Below are 14033 nucleotides of genomic sequence, written 5' to 3'. Positions count from 1 at the left end.
TATATATATATATATATAAGATAGACAGGAAGGATTGAAGAACGAATTCTTAGAGAACAAACATATTGAATTTGTGACAAAATGCAGACAATTTCATTTCCATCTCTAACACATGCAGTGTTTCTCCTCTTGTAATCAGTTCACTAGAAACGCACCAAAAAATGCACGCTCGTTAGAAAAACGGTAGTAACTGTTGTATTCGAATGTTAAGGACAGTTTGTCTCCCTTGTTCAGATGAATGATGCGTCCCAAGTAATGAGTGTGAAGATCATTGGCATCATTAGTAAACCGATAAGCAAAGGCACGACCGGCCCCATTCACTCTCATGCGAAAGCCAGCATTGAGGTAACTTGAGCCTGAGTGGCGATAGTACATTTGTGCGTAAACGTAGTAGAGTCCATCGTTGGGAACAGTGATAGAACCGTTGCTGTACTGCATGCCACCATGAAGAAGAGGAGACCAGACGGAACCACTTCTCTCAAACCATTGAGTTACAATTCCTAGACAACATAATCTTTGCAAAAATTCCTATCACCAATATTAATATTACAATCAGATAATGCACACCAGAGCTGTAGATCTTGCTGCCCGAGCTGCCAACACCGTACAAGTGAGCAGCAGGCGTAACGTTGCGAGCCTTCAAAACATAATTATAATAAGTTAATTAACTTAAACATTAACGAACATTTCTCTTACCAGGATTTCTTGTTTCAAGCCTTCCAACTACAAATGTAAAAAATAGTAAAATTATTTCTATAACTTTCAGCTTGCTTACTTGTAACTAAGAAAGGAAGCTATTCAATATATTCAAGTTTACGTGAATATGTCACATGATCATTAAGCATGCTGATTGGTCAATATGAGGTCTTCTAGAGGTCTCCTGGCTGTAATAGAGACTTGCGGTTTGATAGGGAAGACGCAGGCAAGAGTAACTATTTCAACATTAGGAACAACTTACTCAATTATTTCATTAACTTACATCAACTCAAAACATTTAGGACTCCCCATATTCAAAGCGTATTAAATCTACCACTTGTCAAGGTGGTCTGCAAATAACTAACCTTGAGGACCAAGAGGTGTGAACAGCCATACGTTTGGACTTCTGCATAGAAGTCGCAGTCATTCTCTATTGTCAATGATAGATTCAAAATTGCCATCAGATAAAATTCACCAATTACACTACATCTATCGTCACGAGACATATTTTAAAGCAACTAGAACATGGTTAGTAACGGGATCTATAAATATGTTATTTAATTGAACCTTAGCCACTCGGGTTTATTAATAGCCATAACAGTTGGCTTAGTCAATTATCTCGTTGGTAATTAATTAAACCCTTAGCTGCAGGCTTCGAGTCACTAGCCGATAGATCCCTACAACCATGCTCTAACTAATTATTGCACTATATACAATAATCACAATCTAGTTTCAATCATCATACATTGCTTGTACAACACACGTTTCTTACTTCTTGTCTCATCTTCTTGACTGGTTCAAAATAATTTTTCAAAGTATCGGAATCAATCTGAAAAGCACAAATACCATTATCATTCATTCAAGCGTGTGTGCCAACGTGTCAAAAGTTTTCTACTGCTGGTCCGGGTACTCCTTGCTTCCCTTGCTCTCCTTTGTGTCCTGGTTCTCCTCTAATACCCTAAGTCATTGCAGACAAAATTAATAATTCAAGTATTTCGATATACAAAATTTAGGTAAAAGCTTGCCTTTTCTCCTTTTAATCCTGTCACTCCTGTTTGCCCCCTGTGCCCAGGTGGGCCCTAAATACAAATAAATAAGCTAATTAATGACGTTTCAATTACAACTGAACTGTTGTATTTACTGGTGTTCCGTCAGCTCCAGCTACTCCTTGTCCACCCAAACTGCCCTTGTTTCCCTATTAACATTATCCAACTCAGTTGCTACAGCTGTGTGTGTGTGTGTGTGTGTGTGTGTGTGTGTGTGTGTGTGTGTGTGTGTGTGTGTGTGTGTGTGTGTGTGTGTGTGTGTGTGTGTGTGTGTGTGTGTGTGTGTGTGTGTGTGTGTGTGTGTGTGTGTGTGTGTGTGTGTGTGTGTGTGTGTGTGTGTGTGTGTGTGTGTTGTATATACTACCAACACTTTACCTTATCCCCTCTTATTCCTTTTACTCCTGGCAAACCTTGTGGACCAACGGGACCCTAGCAGTTCACAAAATTTATCACGCTACTTTCAAACTACATGGTCACAAACAAGTATACAAATTAACAATTTAATCATAAGTAGTGCTAATCTATAATTCCTACACAGAATCATACACGTTACCAACATTTCTACTTTGCAATTTAAAACAATCAAAAAACTGTTAAGGGTGCAAGTTAAGTACGACTATATGATTGCTCCAGAAACTCTTTGTTTGTATACCTTTCTTACTGCTTTGTTGTTACACTTCAAAACATTGAAAAATAACAAATAATGGTACAACAATTTCTTGTCTACTAATATTAACTAAATTAATGCAATTTTAGTTTTTAATCATCAATAAATGCAGCAACAATATCTAGCATTCTAAACGTTGCATGTCCTGGCCCATTTGCGTTAATTTACAACAAACTGGTTGATTTTATGTGCTCCAAAGCTTGTCTTGTTATAGCAATGGTACTATAATTATGATACAAATAAAAAATTTCCTTTTTAGTAAGTTAATTAAATTATGACGTCGAAATTTAAACCACACCTTAGAATGCGATATATGGCAACTCGTTTATCAACTGCAGTAACACAACCTGCAGTGAGTTCTTAAATTACACAAGCATTATGAATACAATTGAATTCTTTGATTAATTTTTCTGAACGTGATAGTGTAAGTCTCATTAGAGAACACAAAGAGCACATTATAAAATAAATATTACCTGCCTTCCTGAGTTTCCTTGCGGACCTTGAGCTCCAGTCTTACCATTACCAGTCGGACCCATCACCCCAGGTCGGCCCTAGTAATAAAGTATTCGTTCAAATGAAGTCATCGTTATCAAATGGCGACATCTTACAACAGGACCACGCACTCCAGGAGGACCTCTCACGCCAGCATCACCCTTAAATAGTCAAACGTAATAAAGTAATGATATTTACCTTTAATTAATGTGTAAATGCAAGTTGCTATATGTGGTAAGTATTTTGAAATTAATCAGTTGATTCTTACTTTAACTCCATTGTTACCAGAAGAACCAGTTTCACCTTTCTCTCCTTTGTATCCCTAGACAACGTGTTAGATGCTTCATTCTAACGTCATTATATATCTCAGCAAATATTTACTCTCAATCCAGTAGATCCCGGATGACCAGTCTCCCCCTTGCAAATTAGCCATATTCTTGTCTGATGCTATGCAAAAAGAACAAATGGCTTTTCCACTCACCTTGTCGCCTTTCTCTCCAACGCACATTTCGTTGTTTGCATCTCCATCTGTATTAGCAGTGACTTTGCTAGCCAAAAGGCTAGCGACAATGAACGTTTCAATAGCTCTCATGCCTTGCTTGCTCGACGTGCACGTGCTGGAGAATGAGAAGGAATCGACGGAGCATCTCCTTTTATCACGTCTGTGCTGCCACTCCTACTCTTCTCGTAACAAAGATATTTCTAGGAAATGTGTAGCGGTAAACGTAGAGCAGCTGGGGACAAGATTCCTTTTATGGTGAGACCATCAGCAGACCTGCAACAATAAACATGACATACATTTTTAGTAATACACTTCGCGAAGCAAAATTCGATAATTCATGCAAACTGTAGATTATCAAGGCAATATTGATGCTACACGTACCACAGTCACATGGTATGGATGGATGCCTATGTAATATGTGCGCTCTGATATAGATGTGACTGCGAGATATTAATTAGCTTGTAGAAAGCTTGCAAGCGAATAATTTCTCTCGGTGTTCTTTACGCAAATAACTATAATATTACGAGTTAGCTATAAGGAGTAATTAGACACGAATCACGAGATCCGCCCATGCACCCCACGCAGATATCACACTGAGTTTCCAATAATGGAAATGATGCACTAAAATTGCGCTCTACAGACAGGATGCGCTTGAGAGTCTTCGAGTACACCAATTGGCAAAGTATCAAGAATAAAAACCTCGTAATGCATGAGCTTCTGGAACACAAATTGAAATCAACATGTCATTATGTAGTGCAAAGTTTTATGTCGAATTATGGAGATGTGTTGTACTTGTATATACCATGCATGCGAAGACAAGAAATTAACCTTTTATCACCGTGAAGGTATCAGTATACTCTGCAGCTGATTACGCAAGGGTAAAAACAGCTTATACTAATATCAAACTGCTGTTTCGAATTAACAAGTTCTAACTAGCTGAATATCTAATACATGCAGCAAGACTTAAACCTTTTATGTTAATAGAGTACTGGTATGTGTAGTTGTTAGCATATTCATGTTTAGCAATGCAGCCAGTGAGAATAGAAAGGTTTTGAAGCAGTGTGGGAATGGATAGGTAAAGGAAACCAGTAACCAAAAGCTCAAAAGGCAAGACCCTAAACAACAATTGTAAGTGCTCGTCTCTACAAATTGGATTCCCTGTCCTCAATTGACAAAGGAGGTATAACAGAAAAAATTAAGCTAACGACAATATGAAAGATATCAGAGCCACTTCAAGAAAATTTGAAAATTGAAGTAAGGCGTAAATGACGTATGTAATCACAGACAAGATAAACATCATTTCTACATAAAACTGAATCTGATATAGCCGCCTACTTCTAGAATTCATTTCAAGGAGTCACAATATTCTTCAAAACGACTCTTGCCAGCATATTGATATAGTACAGCACGTAACCTGAGAGAAGAATAACCGGAACGCATAGAGTATTCTGTACAAATCCGCCAACCACGTTTCAAAAGCCCAAAACAGCAAGGACCCCACAATAGGCACAAGGCTCATATCACTATGCATTCAACGTTGATAGAAACATTCAAGCTGTCTATAACATCCCGTAGGACCAATCTGATGGTTGCCAACCACTGCAATGCAGTACTAAAAAAGCAGCCCTGCAACCCTCACCACAACTATGCCGGAAACTGGAAAATGACAAGAAGACACTGGTCTATTTGACAAACAAAATAGACGTCCAAGATTATCACTATAGATTGTCGTAAGAGCAGCTAGATTCCATCAACTCTATCATTACAGTTCAAATACCAACATACGGGATACTACGGATTTCTCTATTCTAGTTTATTTGGGTTTTGCAGTATACAGTACGATACTTAGCCTAGCAAACGTGCTGGGAATCTTCTGACAAGTTTGTTCTTTTTTTCTTTAATTTACGAATGTCTACTATACTCTAACTCCCTAGCTATCTAGCTATGGATTGCAGATGGAAATGAGTACTGACTGATGAGGTAGAGGTCACGCTAGGTGTGCTCATAAGACATGAAGAGGTGCAGCTCCATATTACCATATCTAATATGTAAGCTCACGCCTGCATGATATCGGATTTCAATACAACTGGAAAGACGTGCTGATCAAACTAAAGCACAACTAACCAAACGTACAACGTGTAGTAAGAAATACATTATTGTGTATAAACAATTCGTGCCACTAAGTATAGAGGTTAGCGAAATATCAATGACTGCATTAAGAAACAGCTTTAATGCATTAATTAAAGTTTGGTTTTATAATATTTAAAATTCAATGACTTCTACTGTGCTTGTCATATGACGATTTTTATCGTATCCACCAGTTACAATAATGCGCGAATAATCTCCATCGACGTCGACTGCCATTCCGTGACCGAATCGCCCTTGTGAAAGCTTTGGTAATGGCATCCATGACTTTTGATGATAGCCCCAGAACTCGACTCGTCGTGATACCGTTCCTGAATCATCCACACCTCCTGTAGCGACTAGAGTGCCGTGAATTGTCCTCACGGCTCCTCCAGCTGCCATAGTTGAAGGCAACGACGTCCATTCATAGTCTTCTAAAGACATCAGTTCCACAGCTTTGCTTCTCACTCCTTCATTTTCTACTCCAGCTGCGTAGCAAATACTGCCGTTGTATATAAAGTTAGAACAGCTACACCTTGCGGTAGGCATGCTAGGCAAAAGTAGCCATTCTCTAGTAGTTGTGCTGAACATGAAGACATTGGCTAACTTCTCCATCCTTCTGTTGTAGCCTCCTGCGATAAATATTCTGTCCCCTACTAGCGTTAAGGCAATTGCAGCCAGTTCAATATTAGGAGGTCTCCTAAATACCAGAGTCCATTTGTCGTCAGTTAATGAGTAGGTATGGACGCTGAGCTGCCATGTACCTTTATCCACGAAAACCGAAAATATCTTGCCATCAGATATAAATATTCCATCATAGGTAGCACTACTATCGGGAAATATAGCTGTTTGAAGCAGTTCTCCACTAGCGCTGTCTGTTATGTACATTTCGTTTCGACCTCTGTTGCCAGTCAAGAATTTCCCGTCAATCACAGCCATCACTGTTTCACCAGGATGAGGAAAGTCACGTCTATAGTGCCATTCTGGAATACAGCCAATATCATGTAAACTAGAACCTCCGTTAGAGTTCAGGAGGTATCTCTCGGATATTTCTCTCAGTCTGCTAAATCTGCTTATGTCTTGCAGTGATTGCACTACAAGACTTCCCTCATCTTGTAAGGAACATGCGACAATGTCAGTACGCATTGTTTCATCAGACAATTGTGTTTCTTCCAGACTCTCGCTTTCTATTTGCAACAGCTCTGAACCGTTTAGAGGCTCCGTAGACTCTAGAGTCTCTTCATCAAGAGAAATGCAATGATTTATGTCTTCTCTAGGTATATCATTTGTGACAGCACTTGGAAAACAAATGTTCATAATTTCTTGGGCAGTAGGTCTTTCACTTGCTGAACGTTGACATTCGCTTGCAACAGACAAAAGAGATTGTTCACGACGAGAGCACATACTTTCTTCAGCCGCTGAGAAAAACGTATGGTCTGATTCACCTTTTACAGTTTCCAGTACTAATTTTCCGTAACTAAATACATCAGCAGATGTTGACAAACTTGAGCGATTTTCTACTACCTCTGGAGCAAGGTAGTGTCGTGCAGACTAAAGGCAAGAAGGTCGACCTTTTTCTACTAGCAATCTTGCCGTGCGTATGTGAGTTATTTTCACCTGACTCAGATCACGTGACATCCAAACACTGTCTGCAGTCAGCATTCCATGTAAAACGGGTGGTGTACTCTCGTGAACAAATCTTAAGCCATTCAATACACCGTAAAGAGCATCTACAAGATCCAAGTGTGTCATAGGGCTTTCACTGCCGATGCGATCCTTCAGAGTCACAAACAAGAGTTCACTGACTATTGGTAGACGTATACCTCGCCGCCCAAACCCACACCATACACCTGGGCAACGTTAGGATGTCGAATAGTAGTCATCTCTTCCATTACTTGTAAAAATAGTTCCAGAAATTCTTCATGATTTTCTACAAGGTCAAATACGTCTAGAACGTCGACTGGAGCTCTTTCCCAAGATCCGCGATAACGCTTACCTCCAAAAGAACATTCGTTTAATCTGCTGGCAGTAGGAATATGGTCACTGATCACAAAGCTGCTAGTATAGACACTGCTCATGGCCGTAGTCTCTAGAGCACGTGATGACAGCGTATCACCTACTGCACTCCGCATGACCTCTAGCAGTATTGACAATGTAGTGTATGTGTTATAAGTTTATAAGCAAAATGCAGCATATCCTAGCAGAAAGAAAGCAATGTAATATGAACCCTGCTTTAGCAAAACACGACTTCTTCTCGAAGAAAGGCTAAACAACTTATTAGTGCCCATCTAAATGCCATCCCCAGCTTTACATTTTTGTAGTATTAAAAATGCTCATAATATATACATTTTCCAGAGATGGAAAGCTAGCACAACGTTGCCTTCCACGTTAGCTTTTCTCACACTTCAGAATTGCAAAGTAAGACGTCACGTGATCTCAGTTGCATTACTAATTTTTGTAAATTTAATTAGATTAAGTACTTTGAGTGTACTTTTTAAATCTCTAACCGTGAACACACTGTTTGCACGCGTAATAGAAGCAAGTATACCTATCGGTACGTAGTCTAGATGATTTTAATATTGTGTAATGTAACGTGTAGATTTACTTATATTCTTATATCAATCTTATGAAGTACACATGCATATACGTATTATTTAAATCAAATGCGTACAAGTGCAGAACACACTTGCCAACCAGTTTTAAAAGATTTTATCAAATATTAATATAAATGAAAATTTCTATTGGTCATTCTCTCGTAATCTATCTTACACTGATTGTAAAATTGTTATCATAGATATTGTAGACAACTGAAAAATTTATCAAATTGACATCTAAAGATTGCTACGTATGTAGATATAGAAACGACAATAATTTTAGATGACAATAAATTGCCAACTCAACACTGTAAATGGATACTTCACACATTTACAATACGTTATTGCTTTTCAAGATTCGATCACACAAAAGTAAAATTTTATTTTGGCAAATACTTAGTCGTTTTCAAGACATCATTGGTAAGCATCACAATTTGGGCAAATGTAGACAACGACAGAAAGAATACCCTGAGCACGTACATGCTGTATACATAAAAATCTGACAGCAACGTTTCAAGGGTCATGCATATCAGACCCAAGACGGTACATAGTACATCCCAACAGATGCATTCCTCACATTCCGTAACATTCCCTATCACCACAACCACAGTTGCTGCCATTTGTAATGTAGTAAGCCAATTCCAAGGAAGATACCCTACAGCCTTGACGCCAGCTACAATTGAAGCTGAGACAATGGCAAACAAACATAGACCTAGCAAAAGCAATCTTGGCTACTAGTAATTAACATCACTTGTTTTTTCCTTACCGAAATATTCTCCGATGTCGCGAGTGCGCCGCCATTTTAGTTCCCATCTCACAACCACTACCCATGATAGTACAACCAGCATACAAGTATTTTGAGCTGACCTGAAAATCACTGGCCACTGCTGATCTACGCCGTCATAGTTCAAAGTGAGACGACAAAGATAGCTACAGACTACTGCAGTGAACAGCAGTAGCATAGGACAAAATTCTAGCAGACGTCTTCGTGGAGATACCAAACAGAGGCGGAAAACGCACGTGATAGGCATACTCAAGATGATGAGTGTAGGGAATAATTTTAAATCCGTCATACACACCCATACATAATATAGATAGTGCCTCCATTTCGTTAGAAGACTATGACGCAGAGAATAATGGTCAAACGTGAGCTCCGCCCAGAAGCTTTACGTATCCCGTATATAACTTTCATATTTATGCATCTTCAGATCGCTGCTCGTTAGAATAGAGCATATAACTGTATGTGTGTGTGTGTGTGTGTGTGTGTGTGTGTGTGTGTGTGTGTGTGTGTGTGTGTGTGTGTGTGTGTGTGTGTGTGTGTGTGTGTGTGTGTGTGTGTGTGTGTGTGTGTGTGTGTGTGTGTGTGTGTGTGTGTGTGTGTGTGTGTGTGTGTGTGTGTGTGTGTGTGTGTGTGTAGCTAACATACAGACCACTCCCTTGTGTTGTGCGACTCGGATTAGAAGTCTTGCTATCTACGGCAATGATGAAGAGGATGAGAATGAGGATGAGGATGAGGATGAGTATGAGGATGAGGATGATGATGATGATGATTTTTTGAATCATGGAGGCGTGTTGCACTTGTGTATACCATGTAAAAACCAGAAATTTGTTGTTACTATAACTACAGGTAATCTGACTACCCAAACATTGCTACACTAAAAATCAAACCCATGTTTCAAGACAGCAAGTTAATTAATTATAACAACAGCTAAAATGCTTTATAATGTAACTATCTAGTCTTGCTATTGTATAACATGATGCTCGGGCAAATGTTCAAATTTCTTAAAACGACGACTTGCTAAAAAATTCATGTATCTCAATGCAGACACAGAAAGCATACAGTTCTTTAGACAGTGCTGAAATAGATGGATTTCAGGCAAGCCGTCACCAACAAGCCATACATTGAGACCAATGACAACTTGGATGTATAGCACAACATCTCTACATGTATTCTCTGTCCCCACTAGACAATTGTAATTCAAATTAAGATCGAAACAGAGAAACATTGAGCAAACTACAACTTGAAAGATTTCAGACCAACTCCAAGAAACATTCGATTCCGAAATTTCAAGGGAGTTGTACGTGAAGTATGTAGTCACAGAAATGATAGCCCAAACAGTTAACTCTATATACACGTAATAAATACAATGTGATGACTCTATTTAGCTAGTAGACTATAGAGATAACTTACTGCAAACCACTTCTTTCACGTCTAGAAAAGAGAAACGTACTATCATAGCCCAAACAAGAAGAATTGTAAGAGAATCATCACTAGTAGAACTAAAGTGTGTAGACCATTTTCGAATGATTGCTTCTACGGCAGAGTCGCGTGCTTTCTGGAGTGAAAGCTCTCTAAAGTGATAGCAACAACAAAAAACGGCATGGGCGCAAAGCATACTGTCGCACAAGGGGGGGGAGCTCTCCGCCGCCACCGAGATAATAGGAATAATGGTATGCTCCTCCTGTAATTGCTACGCCAATCGACGTTAAACCTTGAAACATTGTTGAAATGTCTGAAGCGACGAGAGTGGTTATTGGAATAAGGTAAAGTCACGGATCATCTCTGACTTAGACTAGTTTTTTTAGTTGTAACTCAGACACCTGTTTGGCTGGTGATCGTTGTGATTTGTTCTCGGTCTGTTTTGTATCGCTAGCCTTGGTGCTTAGCTACTACGTACTTGAGAATTGTGGATGACTGCTATACGATTGTTGCAGCAGAACGGTCAGTGTAGTTTCGTTTAGACTCGCTCGGACGCCGACATTCTTGCTGGAACTACGTAGTGGTTGCGGTCGCATAAGTGGTCTTGTTTGATAGCTACACGTCTCTTTTTTTGTAGTATAAATTAGTCTTTCTAGTATACCGTTTCTTTTCGCAGAGTAGAGACGGCAAGATGTCAGACTCACGTGACCTAATCTCGGACACCCGAACTGAGCCATTTCTATGTGTTGCGAGTACGAAATTGTCGTGATTCCTGTAGCAGAGTAAGGGACTATGGGACTACCCTTAGTACTCACTAGCATAGAGTATGACACTTTATAGAGCCAGAGTTGCCAACTCGATCACACGCAACTTGCCTGAGTCTCACTCAAGTTCCCTCCGGTCACACGCTCACATGCAAGAAACTCAGATCTCATGCAACTTTTAGGTTGTTGGAAGATCTAGGCACTCGTGTACAGTAAAACTGTAGGTACACCATAGATTCACGTAAAAATTTGTAGTGTCTGATATAAATCTAGAATCTAATGAGACTGCCGTACAGTGATCGATCATTAGGAATAACCAATCCCAGGCAAGTATAGTTCTGAAGCTGTCAAACATATTCAGCCAATTCTAGTACTGTACTAGTCCGCGCTTCCATAATTTCCCTCCTCTTCAACTTTCGGACGTCGTCAGAAAGTCCAAAAGAGGGAGGGCTGATTACGAGAGACTGATTTACTGCATGCGTAAACTATATTGGTTTACCGTTACTAGCAGAAATTCTAATTCTGCGAGTACTTGCTAGTTAATTATTGTCTAATACGTATTGACACACTATGTGTTGTTTTTTAGTTATTTAGGTATTAGTTTTGTGGCCACGCCCATATACAGATATAAAGTAGTGATGAAAATCTGAGATCTCACGCATTTTCAGTATTCCTGGTTGGCAACTCTGAAGCCAGTCTTGTGTTTTAGGCTTCCCTTTGCTTTCCGTGGTCCAACCCCGCGAGGATAGCGACAGGACTGTATCACGTGACGTTCAACTATCTATACTGCTGCTGCAGTGTAGGTCGACTCCAAATACCTCAACAGGAAAAACGCCATCCGAATTGCTAATGAAGAGAGTCTTACGAACAAGACGAAGCCTTGTTAAACCTACAGTTGGAGGAGAGATTCGAGACAGACAGAGGAGACAAACAGAAGCTGCATCCGGAAATCGTGAGATGTTACCTGAAGAATCAGTGGCGGTATGGAACCCAAGACAAGATAGTCGAGGTTGATGGCTCTCTGGAAAGATAGTTCAGACACTGGGACCAAGCAACTATCTTGTAAACGTGAATGGTCAGGCTAGGTATGTTCATGTCAATCATATATTACATTGTGATATTAGAAGTTTTCCACAGGATGTACATCAGGAGCAAACCTCCAATACTCATGGTAGTACAGCGACTATGATTCCACCACAAGCTGGAAACTATTCCGAAGTCAGTGCTGAGAAAACAATCTCATCAACAAACTCTACCATCAAAGACTCGATACCAACTACTCCTAGCCACCCTGAGTTAACAGAGACACAGTCGAAACAGACTGATAACATGCCAACAAAGAAACAGATTGAAAAGTCAACAAGAGAGAAAATCGACGATATCCCACAAGGAACAACAGAAGACCCCCAAGAGATATTGAGATAGTTAGTGGAAGGGAGTGTAGTAGAGTAAGGAACTATGGGACTACCCCTAGTACTCATTAGCATAGAGTATGACACTATATATAGCCAGTTTAGTGAAGTCTGGTGTAGTATTGCGTAACACTGTAAGCGAGCTGCAAAGAGAACCAATATAAAGTCGGTAACGACACAACAATTCCTGTGAGTGAAATCTGGCTGAGACTGCATGCTGAATGGTAACTTAGCAGAGTGCCAAAAACTACCATGCTACTGTACCTGGTCAATTGTTTCAATTGCCAGTTAATTGATGCTATTTAGTGTTTATCATTGCCTCAATTTAATCTACAATAATTTGTTAATTAATTAATGTATGATAACAACAGTGACATCAAATTGTACTAAAAATAGCAACAATCATGGCTCTTCCTAAATCGGCCGTCAAATTTGTCCCTAAGGTTGTAAATTAATAATAATATTACCTACATGCACAACTGCTACAAAATGTATCCAGTGTTCATTTCAACTAAAAATTCATTTCAAGGAGGTCACAACATTCTTCAAGACAACTCTTGCCAGCATATTGATATAGTACAGTGCGTACCCTGAGAGAAGAATAAACCGGAACCCATAGAATATTCCATACAAATCCAACACCCACGTTTCAAATGCCCAAAGCAGCAGGGACCCCACAATAGGCACAACGCTCATCACTATGCATTCAACTTTAACTGAAACATTCACGCTGTCTATAACATCCCATAGGACCAATATGATGGCTGCCAACCACTGCAATGTAGTAATCCAACTCCAAGAGAGCAGCCCTGCGACCCTCACCACAACTAGACACGAAACTGGAAATATGACAAGAACACACTGACCTATTTGCAAAACCTAAATTTAGAAAAATATCAACTAGTCGTGAAAACAGTTTTGACTTACCAAATAATTTACAGTTGCTGCCTGCATGACATGGCAGTGCAAATCTTAGGAGAATCGCCCACACTTGTGCAACCAGAAAGCAGGTATCGAATGCTGTAGTAAAAGTATTAGGCCATTCTTTGTCTACGTATACGTTGTTAGCCGTGAAATGATAAAGGCTGCAACAGGCAGCTGCTGTGGAAAACAGAAGGATGTGACAAAGTCCTAGGAGACGCAGTCGTGGAGACCAACAGAAAAAGTAGACTAATCCGATTACAGACATGACCGCTGTGAAAAGCCCACGTACTAATGCTTCCATTATACCCTGAGTGGTGGTCCAAAAAAGTGTCTTCTGATTATCACCAGTTCGTTGCAACAGCAGCTAGTCCACCATTACCGTCGGGTACCCGTATATCCGGGACACAACGAATATTTTTTAAGCTACAAGGTATATACAGTACACCATTAATATTGCAAACGTGCTGGTATTTCCAGACAAGTTTGTTCTTTTTTCTACGAATGTCTGATATTTATATTACAGTATAAACTACACTGTAGTAGTACAATGACATATATATATATATATATATATATATATATATATATATATATATATATATATATATATAT

General features: G+C 39.5%; 4 protein-coding genes across 4 annotated transcripts; all 4 read right to left on the bottom strand.

Annotated features, from left to right (window-relative positions):
* Positions 1-63: 63 nt before the first annotated feature.
* LOC134193162 (collagen alpha-2(IX) chain-like) lies at positions 64-3512 on the bottom strand. The gene is made up of 13 exons (XM_062661965.1): positions 3383-3512; positions 3283-3318; positions 3170-3223; positions 3018-3062; positions 2883-2960; positions 2118-2171; positions 1838-1891; positions 1722-1775; positions 1592-1654; positions 1469-1525; positions 697-723; positions 568-637; positions 64-500 (listed from the first exon to the last, which is right to left on the bottom strand). The coding sequence occupies exons 1-13, from the start codon at positions 3491-3493 to the stop codon at positions 136-138; spliced, it is 1068 nt and encodes a 355-aa protein (XP_062517949.1). The 5' UTR covers positions 3494-3512; the 3' UTR covers positions 64-135.
* A 2153-nt stretch (positions 3513-5665) lies between these two features.
* On the bottom strand, positions 5666-7537 carry LOC134192842 (kelch-like protein 21). Its single transcript, XM_062661601.1, has one exon. The coding sequence runs from the start codon at positions 6929-6931 to the stop codon at positions 5666-5668; it is 1266 nt and encodes a 421-aa protein (XP_062517585.1). The 5' UTR covers positions 6932-7537.
* Positions 7079-7659, bottom strand: LOC134192841 (uncharacterized). The gene is made up of 2 exons (XM_062661600.1): positions 7351-7659; positions 7079-7303 (listed from the first exon to the last, which is right to left on the bottom strand). Exons 1-2 carry the CDS (start codon positions 7657-7659, stop codon positions 7079-7081), a joined length of 534 nt encoding a protein of 177 aa, XP_062517584.1.
* Positions 7660-12770: 5111 nt separating this feature from the next.
* On the bottom strand, positions 12771-13807 carry LOC134193271 (uncharacterized). Its single transcript, XM_062662093.1, has 2 exons — positions 13425-13807; positions 12771-13363 (listed from the first exon to the last, which is right to left on the bottom strand). The coding sequence occupies exons 1-2, from the start codon at positions 13720-13722 to the stop codon at positions 13017-13019; spliced, it is 645 nt and encodes a 214-aa protein (XP_062518077.1). The 5' UTR covers positions 13723-13807; the 3' UTR covers positions 12771-13016.
* Positions 13808-14033: the final 226 nt, after the last annotated feature.

This window comes from Corticium candelabrum, chromosome 17 (genome assembly GCF_963422355.1).
Source record: "Corticium candelabrum chromosome 17, ooCorCand1.1, whole genome shotgun sequence".
Lineage (NCBI taxonomy): Eukaryota > Metazoa > Porifera > Homoscleromorpha > Homosclerophorida > Plakinidae > Corticium > Corticium candelabrum.
Note: the sequence above shows the minus strand (reverse complement) of the source record. Positions and strands in the feature narration are given on the sequence as shown.

Excerpts from the sequence above, each read along its gene's own strand:
- LOC134193162 (XM_062661965.1), bottom strand. The coding sequence starts at position 3,493 with ATGAGAGCTATTGAAACGTTCATTGTCGCTAGCCTTTTGGCTAGCAAA. Across the intron at positions 3,063-3,169 it reads CTGGTAACAATGGAGTTAAA|GGTGATGCTGGCGTGAGAGG; the intron begins GTAAGAATCAAC and ends TGACTATTTAAG. Across the intron at positions 2,961-3,017 it reads CTGGAGTGCGTGGTCCTGTT|GGCCGACCTGGGGTGATGGG; the intron begins GTAAGATGTCGC and ends CTTTATTACTAG.
- LOC134192842 (XM_062661601.1), bottom strand. The coding sequence starts at position 6,931 with ATGTGCTCTCGTCGTGAACAATCTCTTTTGTCTGTTGCAAGCGAATGT.
- LOC134192841 (XM_062661600.1), bottom strand. The coding sequence starts at position 7,659 with ATGCGGAGTGCAGTAGGTGATACGCTGTCATCACGTGCTCTAGAGACT. Across the intron at positions 7,304-7,350 it reads GTGTGGGTTTGGGCGGCGAG|GATCGCATCGGCAGTGAAAG; the intron begins GTATACGTCTAC and ends GTGACTCTGAAG.
- LOC134193271 (XM_062662093.1), bottom strand. The coding sequence starts at position 13,722 with ATGGAAGCATTAGTACGTGGGCTTTTCACAGCGGTCATGTCTGTAATC. Across the intron at positions 13,364-13,424 it reads CAGCAACTGTAAATTATTTG|GTCAGTGTGTTCTTGTCATA; the intron begins GTAAGTCAAAAC and ends TTTTGCAAATAG.